Below are 20,501 nucleotides of genomic sequence, written 5' to 3'. Positions count from 1 at the left end.
TTATTTTAGGGAACATTAAAGTCCTGATAAATAAGGTTGTTCCTGCTTCTTGCAAGTAGCAGCTTATGCGCCAAAGAGACTGGAAACGTCCTTAATCAAGGGGGGAAGGCCATTAAGACAATTCCATCACCCTGTTGGTTTCTTTGCTTGTTTTGGCTCTCCAAAGTACTAACCTCTAGTTCACACTCAAGCCTGCAGTCAAGGAGTGAGAGGGGGGCATGTAAAGTGTCCTTTAGTGATTCAAGATCTCTCTCTCTCTCTTTCTGGAAAATAGCCAGCCTGAGGCAAGTCTTTCCCATCTAGTGGGACTAGTATTTACTCCCAGCCCAGACTTTCAGCTAGGATCCCAGCTGCTTATTGGTTGGCTGTTCGCTCTTCCTCCTCCTTTCCCTTCCCCCTGCAAAGGCAAACACAATAGCTGCCTCTTGGGCTAAGATAAAACAGCCCATCATCCGCTCAGTGGAGTTGGCTGTGTGGGAGGGACTTGTTGGTCTGGCTCTTTTCCAAAGAGAGACAAGGCAGCCCTGAGTCATCACTGTGCAGCTCGCTCAGACTCCTTTTCTGCTGCTTCACATTAGGGCTCCTCTCAGCCTGGCTGAAATGTTGGACCCTGCTCCCCTGTTTTTGTACAGTGAGTTTGCATCCTGTGCAAATACACTCTCCACTTCCAGCTGGATGAAAGAGTCTGAGATCGTTTTCCTAACTGTGAATGTCTTTGTCATTTAAATCAGTCTCTGGGGAGAGAGATAGCTGCATGCACTGAGCTTGCTTGCTTGCTTGCTCTATGCACCTCATTTCTGCCTGCACTGAGTTTCACTGTATGTGTGCATGCGTGTGGGTGAGTGTAACATCTTTTTGGATTACTTTTTAGAAAAATTGTATGAGACTCTTAAGTGTGAGGTAGGAGATGTTACACCTCCCCTTTTGCTGGACATCAAACCTAGTTGTGGTTTCTCGGTGATCGCAAGAAAGGCACACGTTTGTAGCTTTGTTTTGCATTGCCTGGCTTTCTTGTGCATCTGCTTTAGGGTCTGTTTTCTAGTCAACTACTAAAATGAAAAGTGTGAGGCTCAGCCTTGTTTGGATGACCCACTGACTTCACCCCCAAAGCTGGAAGATATTCTTCCTAATTCCAGAAATATGGGGACTGGTTGCGATTACTAAGTGGTGAGAGGTAACCTGGTTGTAGGTTATTACTTCCCACTTCTAGGGCTGAACTACAGCATTTAAAATAGATTCCACTGCTAAGCTCTGGCTCAGCTTTAGACCCTTATCTTTGCTCAAGTGGCAGAAATAATTAGTTCTTTCAGTTTTCGGGAAAGATGTGGCTTGGCTTTTGAGAGGTTGAATTGATTTTTCAAAAACCAACTCTGCATGCAGCCAGAAGTAAGGGTTCCCTGACCTTTTAAGCACATTGACGTACTTGTTTTGGTTTTTGGCAATGGGTTTGTATGTTTTTCCTTAAACAATGCATAAATGCAGGACTGTCTGCCATGTGATGTGGCTTGATGTGTGAGCAGTGTTCCCTCTAAAGCAAGCACATGTGTGTGTGCTCACAATTTTTTGATGTCCGCTCAGTTAGTTTTAGATCCCGCTCAGGTTGAATCAGGAAGGACCCACCCTGAATGCATGTGTGCACACACTGCCTTGATACTACCACCCAGAACAAATCTAATTCCGCACACAGATGAAAAAAATTAGAGAGAACACTGTGTGTGGGCACTGTCAGATATTCCCCTCAGGGAATGGAGCCGCTCTGGGAAGAGCAGAAGGTTGCAAGTTCCCTCCCTGGCATCTCCAAGATAGGGCTGAGAGATTCCTGCCTGCAGCTCTGGAGAAGCTACTGCTATGGAGGAGAGGTCTATCATTGGCTACTAGTTGGAGGGCTGAAGGCTACCTCCAGCCTCTGAGTACTAGTTGCAGGGGAGTATCAGCAGGAGAGAGGGCACACCCTCAACTCCTGCCTGTGGCTTCCAGTGGCATCTGGTGGGTCACTGTGCGAAACAGGATGCTGGACTAGATGGGCCTTGGGCCTGATCCAGCAGGGCTGTTCTTATTTTCCTAGTTTATGTAGATAATGCTGAGCTAGATGGACCTATGTTCCTATGTTGAAAAGCCATGATGTACAAGTCCTAGTGTGGGGTTTATATAATGCCCCGCCAACTCAAAAAGGCAATAGCCATCAAGGCTTCTTGCCTGTTGCTGCCCAAATAGCACCAAAAAGCATCCCTGCCTGGTACTGGATCAAAACTGAAATTCTGTGGTGATTAAGGCCTTCAGCATAGCTGCGTCTGAAAGGTTTCTCTGAAAGTCTTCTGTATTATCCTCAGATGTATTCTGGTACAGTATGCATTCATTTCTGAGTCTCACTCTTGGTTACTACTTGTGTTCCCAGGGCTGGTTCACAAATGGTCCCCAAGAGCAATTTGTACACACAGTGCGGTCCCCTGTGACAACCTTTGAACCACAGGAAATCCAGTACTATAATTATAATGGGAATAAGAGCCTCTCCATCTCCAACAGCTTTTAAAAACACTCTCAAGACGCATTTATTCACTGAAGCTTTTTAACTTGAATTGTGGTTTTAAACTGTTCTAATGTTTTAATGTCTGTTTTAATTCGTCATGTTGTCGTTAACTGCCCAGAGACATGAGTTTGGGGCGGTATACACATGTGCTAAATAAATCAATAATATCTACACCACATACTTCCATTGGATTAATAATAATTTCATCCTCCTAGGAAAGCTTTGGAAGTGTAGTCTAGTGTCTCTCTGTGTGGCCTACAATCCCTATCAGAGACTCCTAATTACCCTCACTAATCTATAGTCCTCAGGATTCCCACACCCTTGCCTGGAAAGCTTGTTCTCTTGCTCTGAATAGTTAGGAAGGTCTTGTGAATGTCTAACCTGTTTATATTTGTTTATATTTGTATTTCTGTTTTAATTGTTTTTAATGATTTCTGTTTTTTAATTGTAAACCTCCCTGAGCCAGCTCGGAAGGGCGGTATAAAAATCAAACAAACAAACTAACTAACTAACTAACTAACTAACCTAAATTTGCCCTTGCCGCATTTAAAGGGCAAAAGGGCATTGCTTCTTGACCTATCCTCAGTAGATAAGATAAACAGTTGTTCTCACTTGCCTGATCTTCCTAAAAACTGTAAGCTTATATTTTACTTATTTGTTTTTAATAGCTGACATCTAGAATAACACTGCACTAGATGTTTTGAAAGCTATTTCTGCTAAGTTAGGTGCCTGCGGTCCAGACAAGTGTTGTGCTAGCACAAGGACTTAGCACAAAACGCTGCACAAAGAGAGGAACTATGAACTAGTCAAGATGCGAACAAATTGCACAGTGCATTTCACAACCTTGTATATCTTCCAGAGATGGTCTTCCACTAGCGGTTGTGCAGCATTGTGAAGCACCACAACTTCTCTCATCTCCAACTTCTTTTGTAAGGTCAACTTCTCACATGCTGCTAGCACAGCGTTAGTCTGGATGTCAGCCATGATTACAGTCTGCCTTTCATCAAAGCACTACAGAAAGCATACCTACCATATGTCCCCCACATCTTTCCCCCGCTCTTGGCCGTACCCTTCTGCAGGTAATTCCGTTCATGGGTGGCATACTGGCACAGATATTGTAACAACAGAGTAGCTGCTCAGATAGTGTCACAGTAAGTACTTCCAAGTACAGGGCATGCTTAGGAACATAGGAAGCTGCCATATACTGGGTCAGACCATTGGTCTATCTAGCTCAGTCTTGTCTACACAGACTGGCAGCGGCTCCTCCAAGGCTGCAGGCAGGAATCTCTCTCAGCCCTATCTTGCAGAAGCCAGGGAGGGAACTTGGAACCTTCTGCTCTTCCCAGAGTGGCTTCATCCCCTGAGGGGAATATCTTACAGTGCTCACACATCAAGTCTCCCATTCAGATGCAACCAGGGCGGAGCCTGCTTAGCAAAGGGAACAAGTCATGCTTGCTACCACAAGACCAGCTCTCCTCTTCTCTTAAAAAAGGTGATTATTTTTCCTCAAAGGGGTAGCCACTGTTAATCTACATTACTTACATTACTAGACTGCTCTTGTGAACACTTTTTTTCACAGTGAACTTGAGAAAAATAATATCTGAACGGCCTTTAGGCTAAAACCCATGGATTCCTGCCATAGCCCATTAGGCCCTCTCAGAATCACCTGCTGAGGATTGGGGAAGTGTACCTTCTCAGGGCCTAGTCAAATAAAGAAGCAACTGTCCCAGCTAGTGGGAAAAGAAGAAAAGGGGAGGCTTCTGTCCTCAGAGGATGCCACTTTGCCAAAAGTGTTTCTCCAGTTTTTTTCTCAGGCAGCAGCCAGGTGATGAAGGTAAATCTCAGGCCATTTGGGAGCCACTGCTAGTGGGGATGTGCATGGTCCGGAGCAGTCCGGACCAGCACCGAAGGGGGGCCTGCATTTTAGGGCGGGGAGGGCTTGTTTACCCCTCCCGCCTCTTTGCCCCCGTCAGAGGCCGTAATCTATGGTAAAATTGGGGCGCTGGAAACCAGCCGCCCCAGCCGCCGCCGCTTCCGCCGCCCCCCCCCCGTGAGCAGATTAGAGAAGGAAAGGCTACTGCCGCCCTCCCGCCCCGCCACCCGCCACCCCCCCACGAGTGCTCACCAAGTTTAAAGAAATTAGAGAGGAGCTCGCGAACAGAGCTCCTCTCTTATCGAAGCCTCCGGCCCAACTGGGGCTTTGGGCGCGCGCGCGCGCGCGCTAGAGCTCTTTATCCGCTAGAGCTTTTGCCGGAGGCCCGGTCTACCCGCCGGGAAGAAGCCGGGTAGACCGGGCCTCCGGCGATCGGAGGCCCGGCGGCCGGGCCTCCAATCGCCGGAGGCCCGGTCTACCCGGCTTCTTCCCGGCGGGTAGACCGGGCCTCCGGCAAAAGCTCTAGCGGATAAAGAGCTCTAGCGCGCGCGCGCCCAAAGCCCCAGTTGGGCCGGAGGCTTCGATAAGAGAGGAGCTCTGTTCGCGAGCTCCTCTCTAATTTCTTTAAACTTGGTGAGCACTCGTGGGGGGGGGGGTGGCGGGTGGCGGGGCGGGAGGGCGGCAGTAGCCTTTCCTTCTCTAATCTGCTCACGGGGGGGGGGCGGCGGAAGCGGCGGCGGCTGGGGCGGCTGGTTTCCAGCGCCCCAATTTTACCATAGATTACGGCCTCTGACGGGGGCAAAGAGGCGGGAGGGGTAAGCAAGCCCTCCCGCCCTTAAAGTGAGACCCCCCCACCCGGACCTGGACCGGCCCAGTCCGAACCGGTCCGGCAGTTCGGAGGCCATTAGAATGGCCTCCAGACCGGTTCGGACACACCCCTAACTGCTAGACCCTATACTAGATTTTCCTCCCACCCACCCTCACCCCATGTTTCAAGCGCTGGTAGTCTAGGGACATCACCAGGCCCCACTTCCAGGTTTGGGATGCATATGGCTTTGCAATCCTCCTTCCCTACCTTCCAGGGCTTAAGCCTAGTATGTATAATATGTCTGCCATTTTGAATGATTTCCTATGGCGCTGTCTCCACATGGCAACCTGGTCATGTAGCAACACACTGCACAGAAAACGTGATTATAGCCTCAGGTCATCTGAGGGGCTCTGCTCCAGGTGCCAGCAATGAGGGAGGCTTAGCTGTCGAGCACACGGGACAGGGCCTTCTCTGTTGCTGCCCCTAGACTCTGGAATGCTCTCCCGGTGGCTATTCGCTCCTCAGTCTCCATCACAGTTTTTAGAAAGCATTTCAAATCTTGGCTTTTTACCTGGGCTTTTATATTATTGTCTCTACTGCGGCTGCTTTGTATTTTGTATGGTTATATTGTGCAACACCTGGGGCTTTTTAGTTTAGAAAAAAGATGACTGGGGAGACATGATAGAGGTCTATAAAATCATGCATGCTGTGCAGAAAGTGGATAGAAAGAAATTCTTCTCTCTCACACATAACACTAGAACCAGGGGTCATCCCATGAAATTGATTGCCACGAAATTTAGGACCAACAAACGGAAGTACTTTTTCACACAACGCATCATCAACTTGTGGAATTCTCTGCCACAAGATGTGGTGACAGCCAACAACCTGGATGGCTTTAAGAAGGGTTTGGATAACTTCATGGAGGAGAGGTCTATCAACGGCTACTAGTCAGAGGGCTATAGGCCACCTCCAGCCTCAAAGGCAAGATGCATCTTGAGTACCAGTTGCTTGGGAGTAACAGCAGGAGGGAGGGCATGCCCTCAACTCCTGCCTGTAGGCTCCCAGTAGCATCTGGTGGGCCACTGTGTGAAACAGGATGCTGGACTAGATGGGCCTTGGGCCCGATCCAGCAGGGCTGTTCTTATGCTTGTATTTTAAATATTTTTAGTCAGATCTATGCTTTTATATTCTAGCTTAATATTTTAATTGTGTAATTTTTATAGTATTGTTTTATTTTTTCTGTGTGAACCACCTTGAGATTGTTTTAATGAAAGGCTGTATACAAATTTAACAAAAAATAAAATAAAATAAAAATGCCACCGGGAACAAATTGCACTTAAATACCTGTGGGAAAGAAGGGGTTATTTTTGAATTTTTGTGATGTATATTAAAGATCATAGTGCAAATTGTTAGTGAGATCCCTTAGCAAGTTTTAGCTGACTAGTTGTGGCCAGAAGCAACCCTACCATGAGGGAATGTGAGGGGGGTGGCTCTAGTAGTAGATTTTGGACACCTCAAAGGGTGACTCTTTAGGGGACAAACTAATCTTACCCATGGGGCACCATTTCTTGTGCTAGGTAGGGCACAACCGTAGTGCAGAAGGTAGTGCAGAACCGTTCTGGTTCTGCACTACCGGTCTGGTTCTGCACTAGGTAGTGCAGAACCGGTCTGGCGGTCCGACGGTTCGGTCCGGGAGTTCATGGGTTTGTGATCGAACTGAAACACCCCCCCCCTCCCCGGTTCTGTCTGGACTGGAACCGAACTGCCGGTCCAGTTCGACAGGTCAGTGATTTTTTTAAAAAAAATTTAAAATGAAAAATAACTACCTGTAGCCCCTTTGGGGGGGTTGCTGTAGCCACGGGGGTGGGGGTGGGTCTACGAGGGTTCCCTCTCCCCCAGCCAGACTCCCTCATCACTGTTGCGGCTGGGTAAATGTAGTCTTTTTGGCCCTTTCGGGCCTCCGTAAAGGCAAGTGGTGGCCATTTACGGCCTCGCAGAGGGCATTTGCGCATACGTGGCGGTGGCCAAAATGGCCACCACTCACCTTTACGGAGGTCTGAAAGGGCCCAAAAGACTACATTTACAGTGGTGAGGGAGGCCGGCGGGGGGAGAGGGAACTCTCACTGCCCACCCCCCGCAGCCACAGCAACCCCCCCGAAGGGGCTACAGGTAGTTATTATTATTATTATTATTTAAAATAGTGGTCTTGTTGGACCGGACCGGTGGGGGTTCGATGGGGGCTGGACCAAACTGACCCGGTTCCATTTGAGGCCAGACTGGCCTCGAACCGAACCAGGCCAGATGGTTCCGTGCACACTCCTAGTGCTAGGCCCGTTGAAATTTATATTATGCTCTTCCTGTTCACTTCAGTGATGATTGTACTAACTAGTCAAGCACAGTGTTTGAGGGGCCTATCTTGCTCCTGGACCTCTTGAAAACAGGTATGGGGACTGAACTGGAATTTGTACTTGAAGCGTAGTGTGTTGTCATAGACATGCACACCAACTTTCATTCTGGTGTCTCATTCTTTAAGGAAAATATTACATTGGACTGTCTTTTTCTGCTTTCTTTCCTCCCTTGAAAATTGATGTGGTCATCAAGCAAGCAGGCATTTGAACTTGAAATTTTGCCCTGAATGCATGTGCCAAATCTCATTCTGCTATTTCACTATTCAATTGAGTTATTACCTGACAAAAACCTTATAAATGGAATGCCGAATGTGGCAGTAGTTAAACCAAAGGCCTTAAGGTGTGCTGTCAAGTCGATTTTGACTCCTGGTGCCCACAGAGCCCTGTGGTTTTCTTTTGGTAGAATACAGGAGCGGTTTACCATTGCCTCCTCCTGTGCAGTATGAGATGATGCCTTTCAGCACCTTCCTATATCACTGCTGCTTGATATAGTACCAGCGGGGATTCGAACTGGAAACCTTCTGCTTGTTAGTCAAGCATTTCCCTGTTGTGCCATTAGCTGTTTAGTTGAGGAAGGAGTTGTCATTTGGATTTTCTGCCTGGTTTACCAAAATATTTTGGGCCAGCCTTAACAGTTGTACTCTGAATCAGGCTTGTTGATTCACTCACCGCCCCCACCACATGGCAATATGAATACAACACATATTTATATACCACTTTTCAACAAAAAGTTCCCAAAGTGGTTTACATAGATAGAAATAAATAAATAAAATGGCTTCCTGTCCCCAAAGGGCTCACAATTTTAAAAAGAAACATATGATAGACACCACTGGAGGGATGCTCTGCTGGGGATGAATAGGGCCAGTTGCTTTCTCCCTGCTAAATAAAAAGAATCGCCACTTATAAAAGGAGCTAACTTTGCTCAGTTAGCAGTGCTGTGGGGAGTGTTAGCTGTGTTATCAGTTATGAATACAGAACTAGAAGTGATAAGTGCAGTAGATTAATCAGTATGGAGTCCATGGATGGCCTCTTATGGATATGGCATTGTAAGTGTAGGCAACCTTTCTGCTTTGTTAGGAAAACATGACTGCACTGCTTGGCTCATGCCCAATCAACACATTATTGCAGGTGGCACTGTAAGAAATAAAGTTCACTAAGTGGTTTACAAAGAAAAAGAAATAAGATTGTTCTGTGTCCCAAAAGGGCTCACAATCTAAACAAAAAAACACAAGATAGGCACCAGCAACAGCCACTGGAAAAACACTGGGCTGGAGCTGAATAGGGACAGTTGTTCTCCCACAGCTAAATATAAATACCTAACTTTAAAACTGCCTTGTTGCTCAGTTAGCTGGCGTAATCTCTACCTTCTTTGCTCTGTTTTAAATATATCCCTTTGCTATCCAGAAGAACCGAAGAATTAAAATGGCAAAAGGTTCATTTCATCCAGCATCCAGTTTGCAGTGGTCAGCCATATGTTTCCAGGAAGCTCACAAGCAGGATATGAAGGAAACAGCCCTTCCCTGTTTTCTCCCCCCCCAGCAGCTGTGGATATGCTGCTACAGGATATGGAGGTTCCATTTAGCTATCACAATAACAGCCCTTGATATCTATGCCTTACATGAATTTGTCAAATCCTCTTGTAAAGTCACTTCTTTTTTTTAAAAAAAAAGCTCTTCCATTTTTTCCTCCCTGCCCTGCACCATGACTCTATCTGTCATTATTAGGAAGAAGTGTATTACTTTGCTCTCCTCTTACCTAGAGAGATAGGATATCCCAATACACTTTTGTAAAGGGCAAGGTTAGCAAAATAACAGATAAGTGTAAGAACTAGGAGACAGACATGGGTGACTAACAACCCACACTTTGTGGTGATGGGTGCACCTAAATGGCTGCTTGGCGGTTGCGGCAGTTGTGACCTTTTCTTTATGGAAAATGCCATCCTGACTGAGTGGGGCCATTAAGAACAATGCCTTTTCCTAAACAGTTGCCCTGGCTGCTGATACATTTGCGAGCCAAGGCTGAGGTCCGGGTTACCTGAGAGAGCACCTTTTCTCTACAAGATCCCCACCGCTCATTGAGATCATCAGGCGATCAACTAGTTGAGAGGGTGATCTGCGATGGGATCTCTTATTGGAACATAGGAAGCCGCCTTATACCAAGTCGGACCATTGGTCCATCTCGCTCAGTATTGTCTTCACAGACTGGTAGTGGCTCCCCAAGGCAGGAGTCTTCATAGGAACACAGGAAGCTGCCATATACTGAGTCAGACCATTGGTCTATCTAGCTCAGTATAGTTTTCACAGACTGGCAGCAGCTTTGCCAAGGTTGCAGGCAGGCATCTCTCTCAGCCCTATCTTGGAGAAGCCAGGGAGGGAACTGGGAACCTTCTGCTCTTCCCAGAGCGGCTCCATCCCCTGAGGGGAATATCTTGCAGTGCTCACACATCAAGTCTCCCATTCAGATGCAACCAGGGCGGACCCTGCTTAGCTAAAGGGACAAGTCTTGCTTGCTACCACAAGACCAGCTCTCCTTAGCCCTACCTAAAGATGTCAGAGACTGAGCCTGGGAATGAGCCTGCATGCAAAGCCGATGCTCTCCCACTGAGCTGTGGCCCCATTCCTCATCTCTTTAACGTGCCTGACAAAGCAGCTGGTGTGTGAGGAAACTGGATCAGGACTATGGGTTGGGTGAAGGGTGGGAGGAGTTTGCTTCTTTCCCTCTATGCCAGATGTGAATGGTCCCTCAACCTGCTATTTGCCCTGTTAGGGGAAACATACGTCTTCCCTAATGGGGCAGATAGCTTGGGAAAGGGTTACCCCTTCTTTCCTCAGTGCTGCAGTTCTGATTCAATCTCCCTCGCTCCCTAAAAAAAAAAAAGTATATAGAAAAGAGATCCAGTAACGGTTCTTCAGTGTCTCATCTCTTGTTGTTCTCAATATAAGTGGGGGGAAGTGTCCAACTGTATAGTAAAAAGCAAGGCTGCTCCCACCTCCCAGTTTCTGCCAGTTAAAGCAGAGGTGCCCAGAGCACTGATGGGTCTCTCTGGCACTTATTTTAATTTTATTACAACTGTAAGAAATAATCAAGAAGATACTAATCATACCAAATGATCTGGTCACAGCTTGGTTGGACAGTCAGGTTGTGACAGCAGTCTACATGAGTTTCAGCAAGAGTTGGGAGTAAATTTGTGCACATATGCCTGCGAAGCACCTGGCACTGGCCACTTGGTCTGTGAAATGCAGACTGAGCATGCTCAGAATATTGTTTAACATTCTGAGCTAGAGAACTGTCAGGGGGAAAATGACACTCAATTCATAATACAGCCAAGCACTGCAAGCTGGACGAATTCATATACTGTATCCGGATATTACAAATTTTGGCAACAGAAGCTCACATTCTGCGCAGCATGATGTGGAGTGGTTCAGCACCGCCTGTGCCACTGCGCGTGTCTAAAACAGTACCTGTGGTGTTGCAGAACAGGGTTGTTCTGCTGCGACTTAAAATTGCTCAAGCACAATTGTGTGACGTCCACTGAAGATAATGGATGTTGCGTTGCACCACTGCACTTGCACAATTATAAGTCACAGCAGAACAGCCCTGTTCTGCAACACCATGGGTGGTGTTTTCAACACAGGCAGTGCCGATGGTGCTGAACCACCTGCATTACATTGTGCAGAAAGTGAGCTGCAAGCTTTAGCTTTCCACATGGACTGAGAATCTGGCCACACCCTTGTCCATATACGCTTAGGCCCCTCCAGCACAGCAACATTTCTGCTAGCCCCTGGTGGTGCAGTGGTAAAACTGCCGCCCTGTAACCAGAAGGTTACAAGTTCGATCCTGACCAGGGGCTCAAGGTTGACTCAGCCTTCCATCCTTCCGAGGTCGGTAAAATGAGTACCCAGAATGTTGGGGGGCAATATGCTAAATCATTGTAAACCGCTTAGAGAGCTTCCAGCTATAGAGCGGTATATAAATGTAAGTGCTATTGCTATTGCTAGATATATGTCCGTGTCTAAGTGTCATAGATACAGCCGGCTCACTCAAGAGGACAAGAAATAGGATCTGCACCATAAAGGGGGGGCCTTTCCAATGAAGGTTTCCTCCTTTATCATTCACATTTGCTTCCCTTTTGACTCCCACCACCTTGTGATACTGATGAGGCTATATAAACATTTATTTGCTCCATCCCCCGTGTCTTTCCTTCCCTGAAAAACAATGCACTTTTTGTTTTAACCTCTAATGCTACCCTGTGGGGTTATTAAAATGAGTCCAAAAATTAAAGCCTAAGATATTAGTAGAGGGACTGTGGATCAGGATGATAGGTAGAAAAATTGTGATTGGTAGAAAAATGGTTGGAATGGAGAGTAGAATAGGGTTACACAGAGAATAGGGTTTCACCAGATTTTCATGGGATTTATTTTTACAGGAAACTGTGCCAGTTTGGGGCATGAAGTTTTCTCCCCCAAAACAGTGCTCCCCTATGGGGGAAAAGGGTCTTTCACTGTAAAACTGCCATCCTCCCTCCTCCCTTAGCAAAGTACTTGCCCAGAGAGGAAGAGGGGTTGCATTGTGCGTCACACTGCCCATCACCCCTTTTGAAGTTGCAGTTGCCACTTTAAAGGAGGCAAATACTTCCATCCTTGTTTATGTGCCTCTCTAAGAGATTGCCATAACAGCGGCTCCTTTTGGGGGGAGTAGTGGAAGCTTGCACAACAAAGATCTCCCAGTTCAGCTCAGTACTAGGTGCGACACCAGCAGAAAGTTGGTGCTCCATCCACCCATCCTCTGTTCCAAGAGCTGCAGTTTCAGCCCTGCGTCAGGTGAGCCTTGAACCAAGACAAAGCTCCACCAGCTCATCCCGTTAAGCATCACTGACAGTCCAGGCCATAAATCAGATCTTAATTCCTAAAATGTAGGCATGATCACTTCATAATGTTAAACATGCCCCTTCCAAACCACCCCTTTCACCACAATCCTTAAATTGAACTGCAATCCTAATCTTTACCTGCTCTGACCACTTTTTGTTTCTTTGCTTTTGCAGGTCGGATGGAGAAAACTCAAGAACTGTCAGGTCAGTCACTTAAAAAATAATTTCCTGTCTGTTTTGCCCTTTCCCTATAGCTCTTGGAATAAGATTATCTCTCCCCACTCTGCCCCCATCCCATCCCCTACTGCCCCCATCCCACTCACAACCCTGCGCGGTTTGTTTAATGTGATCTCCCCTGGATTGATTTCTGAGTTTGAGTTTTCTTCCTCCATGGAGAAGGAGTTAATCCCTGGATGTGGCTTGGCTTGAGTTAGCAGTGTTGAAAACAAATGGATAGGACAAATATGCCCATTGCCCATGGGGGATGGGGTGTTCCTGGGGTCTGAGGGGTTGGGGTGGCATGGAATAGAATGTGGGATGCTTAAGAAAAGATGTCTTGGTTTAAATTAAATTCCTGTGGTATTATTCCATCAGGGCGGGCTGTTGGGTTATTAATAATAATAAAAATAAAATAATAATAATAAATAATAATAATATTATTAAGCACCTACTTCTGTATGAAGAACAAGTAATTAACCACAGTTCCTGCCCACAGGTTTAGGCTTTAAAGTAAACTTGACACATGCAGAAAACAAGGGAAAGATTATAAGAGAAACTATGAAAAAGAGGCAAGAGGCTGAGGTGGGGTGGGGTGGGCGGGGGTCCTTCCGTATACTAGCCCCAACGAGGGTGGTGGGCAGCAGGCCCGGACACCAAGCTGAACACGGGCTATCTGTGGGCTGCTAGATGCTGGACGATTGCTCCGTTTCTGCAGTTGTGGGCAAGCAAGAAAAGCAGGTTTAGTTTATGGGCCCCTTGGAGGAGATCTGAAGTGGCCTTCTCAGTGAACTTCCACTCATAATACACACATGGGGAGGTGGGAATTCAAGCATGGTGCTGGCAAGCAGCAGAGGAGCTGCTGTAGATCTGAGCTGGCCAGCCTGGGACACACTCCTCCCTCTCACCACTAGCAGTGGCATTAACCCCCACCCCACCGCCTAGGGTCACTCCTCCTCTTCCTCCTCCTCCTCCTGGCCATTGCCTGACTGCTGCTCTTCCATTCCGAGGTAGGTTCTGCTCAGTTCTGGTTGACTGCCTTTCCCCATGTACTCTTTGTGGCTGTCAGGCTGACTGAGATGGGGTGCACTGTGAATGAGAAAGGATCATAAAGAAAGGGAATGTTGTAGGCCGAGTATCAGTGGTTGGTTTCAGGAGTTTGGAACAAGGATGTTCACTGCAAGGGCCCTAGCAGATTTCCCACTAGGCCAACAACTGATGCCAGGCCTTGTGTGGCTAGTGGGCTGCTTTTGGCTTGGTGTGTCACAGGTTGCTGGGGTACAATGAAGACTGTTTCTGGGGAAGATGTTAGGGTAGGATTTCTGGAGTAAGGGATGGGAATTTTCTATCCATTCTAATGGGACATATGGAATTGAGCAAGTAAGAGGAGCTGACAAGTTGGGGAGCACTCTGCTACTCTATTCCCCGCTGCTGTAGGGATGGGTGGGAGGTAGTTCATGGCTACCACAGAGGCAATAAAAGAGTAGAAAGATGCACAGCCTATTCTTCCTATTTGCTTCCTATTCCCATTTGAAAGCCACCATTAAGGTCTTTGGGCCATTTTTTTAAAAAAATGTATTTGGTTAATTACATTTCGGTGCCCCACCTCCTCCAAGAAATTGGCATGCATGGATCCCACCCCCATTTTGTCCTTACAACCCCCCTGTGAGGTAATTGCACTGAAAGGCCCCGTGTCTCAAGGTCCCTTAATGATTGAATGGGGAACTGAACTCAGATCTCTTCAGTCCAAGCCCAACACTCTTAACTACTGCACCATAAAAAGGATTACTTTACTCCCTGGGGGCAAGTCTTATTTGCCTGTGATTGGTCACCACCAGTGTGGTCAGATCTACCTGTCCAGACGTACCTATAGAATGGAAACTAGATCTGCTAATCAAATTGTATTAGGGCTGAGACCCCTTGTTGGCGACTCCTGTACTACCAAGTATCATTGGAGGGAAAAGAGCAGGGATACTGGTTAGCTGCTAGGTACAACAGCCCAAGCTGGTGGAGGGAGCATGGTTTCTTCATAGAGCATGCCATGAAGAACAGAACACTGTGGTCTGCAGACATTCCACAATGTATTTTTATCTTCTCTCTGTTGTTTGCACTTCCAGCAACATGGAATTCTTTTGTACCATAAAGGATTTTGGTAACATTATCCCCCGTGGCTTTCAGAGTATGTCTATATTTTCCCAGCTGCAGTTTAGTTTCGTAAGAGCTATTTTGTGCCGGCTAGTACTGATAAAAGAGAATATTTCCTCTGGGGTTTATGGGTGGAGCTTTGCATGAAGGTGACAATTTTAGTTGCCAGTTTTGTGAGTAGCTCATAGTGCTGAGGAGGCCTTTTGAACTACCAGCATGGAAGCGAAAAGGTCTTCCGGTACTCAGATGCCAGGATCTGATTCTTCACTCCGTTGCTGACTTAGTCATGCCAGCAACTTCATCGTTCTGTCTATGACTTTATATCTGCAGTTGGTGGTGGGGGAGAGCCATTTATATATATCAAGACTGTAAGATGTTTGGGGCAGAGGCTGCTTTTTCTTGTGTATCTATGCAGCATTTCCCACAGTATCTGAGCTCCCTGATGAGTCAGGATCTCTAGGCACTTGAACTACCACTTGTATTAGTGAATACATTTAAAGACTTTCACTTTTTCTCCCTCCCTCTCTATTAACAATATCTACACAGCAGAGAGATAGGAGACTCTGTGTGTGTGTGTGTGTGTGTGTGTGTGTGTGTGTGTGTGTGTGTGCATGCGCGCACACACATAATGAGAGCTGTAATTACTGTACTGATTAGCTAGGGGAACTATTTATTTTTCTTCCAAGCTCAGGCAATGTTCTGAAGCCTTGTGGATGAAAGCAGGGGTAGAGACATTTTAGCACTCTCTCTCTCTCTCTTCTCTCTCTCTCTCTGTCTATTTCCAGCACCAGGCAGGGTGAAGAGTTGGGTAGGAGTTGCCGGAGAGAGGAGTGCAAATCTCAGCCAAGATTACTGTGACGGCTTTCCTCAGTTCTGGTAGGGGAGTAGAAACAGACTATTCCGTCCTCCAAAGTTCACAGCTTCAGAACCCTAAGGAGCAAATACGTTGTTCTTCCCTTGGAGAGACTCTCTGTGTTCCATACCTGCCAGTATGTCCCTATTTTCCCATTCATGTGAATGGGGAAATAGGGCATGTTGGCAGGTATGCATGTCCATGTTTAGAAATTCCTGGTAAGAATAAGGTTTTGAAGTTAATCCCCCTAGGACATTGGAAATGAGGCCTGGTCATTTCATGAAACCCTTTTCCTGATAGGAATAGAGTAGTGAGAGAGTTCTCTTGGGAAATGGGTATTTCAGAAGTAGCTATAATAGTTTATGTGAACGACATACTTTAAATTGGTTTAATAGTCATTTCCAGGAATCCTGGGAACTGTTGTAGTGTGTGTGTGTGTGGTGGGGGGCAGCGTTAAGAATCACTAATAGAATTCTCAGCACCCTCATCTGGAGTGATGGCTGTGTGTCTCCCAGCCACCTGTTATATATTATTAAGTTGCTTCCAGATGGAGGCTTTTGTATGTGACAGGTGCAGTGAGTCAGTGCACTTACACCTGCTATCCATATGTGAACTCAACAGATCCCTGAGCTGATCACAGTTCGTATAATGGACTAGCAGGATCAGTGCTGGTGATGCAGCAATGGTAGAATCACATTCCTGTCCTCTGCCCCCTTGTGCTAGCTGATACCTTTTCAGTAAGATTGTGAGCCCTTTGGGGACAGGGAACTATCTTATACTTAATACTTAAATAGTGTTAGTATTAGTAGGATCCTGCCCTCCATCCATAAAGGACTAGTCTAAGACATAGTGCCTGCACTGGAAAGTCCAAATGGCATTCCCCGCTTCCCAGTTAACATGCACAATCTGCTGGGAATGTCTTCTGCCTGAGCCCTCTTGACATGAGGAGTTGTTGGGTGAGGTCTCAGTAGCGTGCTCTTGCACAGCGTCTGTTCATTTAAATGGAGCTTGCATGGGAGAACTTTCATAGAGATTGTGTGTCTCACCAGCTTCTCTCCCTTCATGCCACCACTTATCTCGCCTCACAGTAGGACAGCAACTAGACCAGGGCTGCACAACTTTGTCCATCCAGCTGTTTTTGAACTACAATTCCCATCATCCCTAATGGCCATTGTGGTTGGGGATGATGGGAGTTGTAGTTCAGAAACAGCTGGTGGGCTGAAGTTGTACAGTCCTGCCCCAGACCTATTCACGCATTATGTTTAACGCATGTACAACATTATGTTCAACACATGTCTGAATAGGGCCCACTTCCTGTTTACCACTATCATTGTTAGGGTTAGGAGCAGGTGCCTGACCTCAACATAAGCTTAGCCTGCTTAGACCTCGCCCTCTCTGGGCATGAATTCATTCATTTGGATTTCTTTTGTTTCAAGAGGTGACAGTTGGGACACTATGCCTCGCCTTATGTTCTGTGTGGGAGGCAAGAGATGCTGTAACCCTGGGAGAGGGAGACTTGCCTAAGGCCAGCCAGTGAGCTTCATGGCTAAACTGGGATTTGAACTGAGACTTCCTCCTGTATCTAAGCCCAACGCTTTACAGCTGGAGACCTGGTGGGGTGAAGACAAACACGTCCGCCAAGACAGGGTGGAGACAGACACAATACCAATAGGGCCTTCACAGGGGGTGGGGGCGGTCCTGAGCTGCAGGGTGAGTCCAGGCTTTGCCACTGAGACTGATTGATTGATTGACTGATTGATTTCTATACGGAGATGACAAACATACTTACCAGTGAATCAAATGTGGGCTCAGTTGTCAGTCTTGCCCCTCTCCACTATGCTTCAGGGGGCTGCCTTTTGTTATTTCTAAAAGTGCGGCATGAACGTTCTTTCCTTTTTGTGTTCATTTGGTGTCTTATTAATTAAAACATGTTTTCTTTTTTAAGGCAACTGCTCTGGTGATTGGGGTGTGTGGGAGAGGTTTCTTGTTGACATCACAAGGAGCCAGCCAATCAGCACACGGTGCACAGTCAGCTTCTGTTGCAAACTTGTAGAACCATATTTTTTCATGCTTCAACTCTGCAGAGGAAAGATCTGTTTGGATTGAGCAGCACACAAGGCTCTTCCAGAGCAGACCTGTGGCCCGGATATATCATGTCTGTCTTCATATACAATAGTCTCCGAGGAAGTCGAGAGTGGTTTGAGAGAGGCATTACTTCCCGGGGTGTAGACATGTATATTTGTTTTGCCCCAGGTTGGTGAAACAATACAAGAATCTGCAAAATATTTTCAGAGGCAAAAGGTGTACATTTATCCTCTTTTCCTCTAAAAACAAACAAACAAAGGAGCCTTTTACTCCCTGAAGAATCTTAGCATCTATCTCCAGACTGCAGTAGTGTTTCTCTGTGGGGCTGATGTGTCATAGCAGTAATAGGGGGAATAGAGTGACTTAGCTGGACCAGTGAGGGAGCATAGGAACATAGGAAGCTGCCTTATCGAGTCAGACCATTGGTCCATCTAGCTCATTATTGTCTACACAGACTGGCAGTGGCTGCTCCAAGGTTGCAAGCAGGAACCTCTCTCAGCCCTATCTTGGAGAAGCCAGGGAGGGAACTTGGAACCTTCTGCACACAATCATGCAGGGGCTGACCCGATTTAGCAAAGGGGACAATTCATGCTTGCTACCACAAGATCAGCCACCTAATGACTTAGCAAGGAAATGCTTGACTATCAAGCAAGAGTTTGCCTGCCCGAATCCCTGCTGGTACACCTATATCAAGCAGCAGCGATGTAAGAAGATGCTGAAAGGCATCATCTCATACCGTGTGGGAGATGGCAATGGTAAACCCCTCCTGTATTCTACCATAGGGCTCTGTGGTCGCCAGGAGTCGGAACTGACTCGATGACACACTACCTTTACCTCAAGATCAGCAGGGTAAACGTATTGGATTGGGACCGAGGATACCCCTTCACACCCCTCTTTTTGTAACATTTTGATTGTAAGGTGCTTGCAAAGAGCTTGCCTCACTGCTTTATTCCACAGAGCCATCTCCATCTGTGGCTGGCTTTATTGCAATGCTGCAGTCATCTCGGGTCCCTGTTGTGATGGCAGGAGAGCATGATTGGCTTGACACATTACTTCATCTTCTCAGAAAAAGGTTAAGGAATTGTGACAGAGCAATGCGAGGAATCTGCAGTATGACAGAACCATCTTTTCTTCAGGTCGTTCTGGAGAGGCAGTTTTTCACACAATCTGCTGCAGGGAATTGCACGAGAAGGTGGTGCCGTCACATACTGCATCCCATGATGGGCACCCAGCTTCTGGGTCTTTCCTTTATACAGATCTTCTATCTTCTGAAAGAGTTACAAGTTTTCCTTCAGTTGCTTTGCACAAAAAGCTGCACCCCAGGCAGTGTCCTATACCTTTCTCATTCATCATCAGTACTGGGGTTAGTTAGGCCTTTGCAACCTTCTTGCCACCACCTGGTGGGTGGGGGAAGCAAAGCACTCTGATGAAGCTGTTCTTTCCCTTTGCATAGAATATCTACACACTGTAGATGTGGGAGGTGGTGGGGAAGGGGAGAGTGATCTTCTTACTTTGCAAAGAGCTTCTATGAAGCAAAGACGCCACCCTGACTCCTGTCTTCTTAGGAACCCTGTGTGAAGTGCGGGGATAACTTTTGCAGAGTGCTTTGTTCAATCCCTCTTCCAATTGGAGGAGGCACTGGGAGCTGCTAATGAGGGGAGACTTTACTCAGGGAGCCTGCTGCCTGGTAAGGAAGTGGCTGGCACTGTCAGTGGGTGGATTAGGCTCTGTCTTGCTCTGTAGTGTATTTCTGTATTTCACAGATAATTCTGGTCGTAGGGGGTGGTATCTAGTCCTTTCACTGAGGGAACAGAAACTGCATTGCTTCCTTCCTAACGTCCATGGTGGTGGATGTGTGAGTGCCCTCTCAGTTTGCAACCCCTTCTCCATCTGCCACCTCTGGCAGGGGCTTCTTCCTGCTTCATGGTGGGGCCATTGCACTTGTGCATCCATCCAGCACAGACATCTTGCTGATTTCTGTTAGCCAAAGACAAGCTTCATAATCCCATCTTCAGCCCTTCTCTCCAATTTTGTTCCTATTGCATCAGTTTTATTGGGTGCTGATGGGGGTAATTCTGCTATTTCAGGAGTTAATTTCTTTTTAACAAAACTTGTGAGCTCAGAATTCTGATTAAAAGCATTATAAAGTGTTAATGTGCTTTGTTCGTTGTATAGGTAAACTTGCCAGTGGATTGTGCCCAAAGGGTCAGACCTGTCTGCCTCCCGATCTGCCACTCTTAATGGGACCCAAAATCTGCCACCTTGCCTCATGGTGGGGCTGCCTCTGGTTCTGACTAGATCTGGTGGTAAAGCAAGAACTGTATTTCCTAACACAACAGTGGGACTGAAGTTAGACTGTGGTAGTGCTTCACTGTGGAGTTGTTGTGTGATGGCAGTAATAGGGGAAATAGAGTGACGTATCTGGACTGGTATTGTCAGATTTGTCCAGCCTTGTGTTCTTTCTGAGAATTGGTGGGAAGGCAGTGTTAGTATTTTGTGCTGTGATGGCGTTGGGTGAGAACACTGCTGTACAATGTGACTTTACTGCAGAACAGGAAGCTCCAAGGAGATTCCTGGTGCTAGTGCCGAAAGGATCAGGCCCATTGTTTGGAGGCAGGGGAAAAGGAAATCAGTCTGTCTTGGTTGTCACTGCACCAGCATCTACCAAGTGCCAGCGGCACATGTTCGAACAGCAGTTTAATGGGCTGCCAACACGCCC

The 20,501-nt window shown here is 46.9% G+C and overlaps 1 protein-coding gene across 5 annotated transcripts in view; it reads left to right on the top strand.

Moving 5' to 3' along the window:
- Positions 1–20,501, top strand: part of IQSEC2 (IQ motif and Sec7 domain ArfGEF 2) — a 182,478-nt gene that overhangs the window by 24,591 nt on the left and 137,386 nt on the right. For 3 of the 5 annotated variants that reach the window (XM_053293855.1, XM_053293856.1, XM_053293862.1), the window contains exon 2: positions 12,658–12,687. In XM_053293855.1, coding sequence (XP_053149830.1) covers positions 12,658–12,687 — 30 coding nt within the window. Of the gene's footprint in view, positions 1–5,417; positions 5,437–7,328; positions 7,378–12,657; positions 12,688–20,501 lie in introns of those variants that run through there. The other 2 variants (XM_053293863.1, XM_053293864.1) reach the window with 2 other exon arrangements.

The sequence above is a fragment of the Hemicordylus capensis genome, chromosome 2 (genome assembly GCF_027244095.1).
Source record: "Hemicordylus capensis ecotype Gifberg chromosome 2, rHemCap1.1.pri, whole genome shotgun sequence".
NCBI classification, from domain to species: Eukaryota; Metazoa; Chordata; class Lepidosauria; order Squamata; family Cordylidae; genus Hemicordylus; species Hemicordylus capensis.
This window is presented reverse-complemented; position numbering and strand designations above follow the sequence as displayed.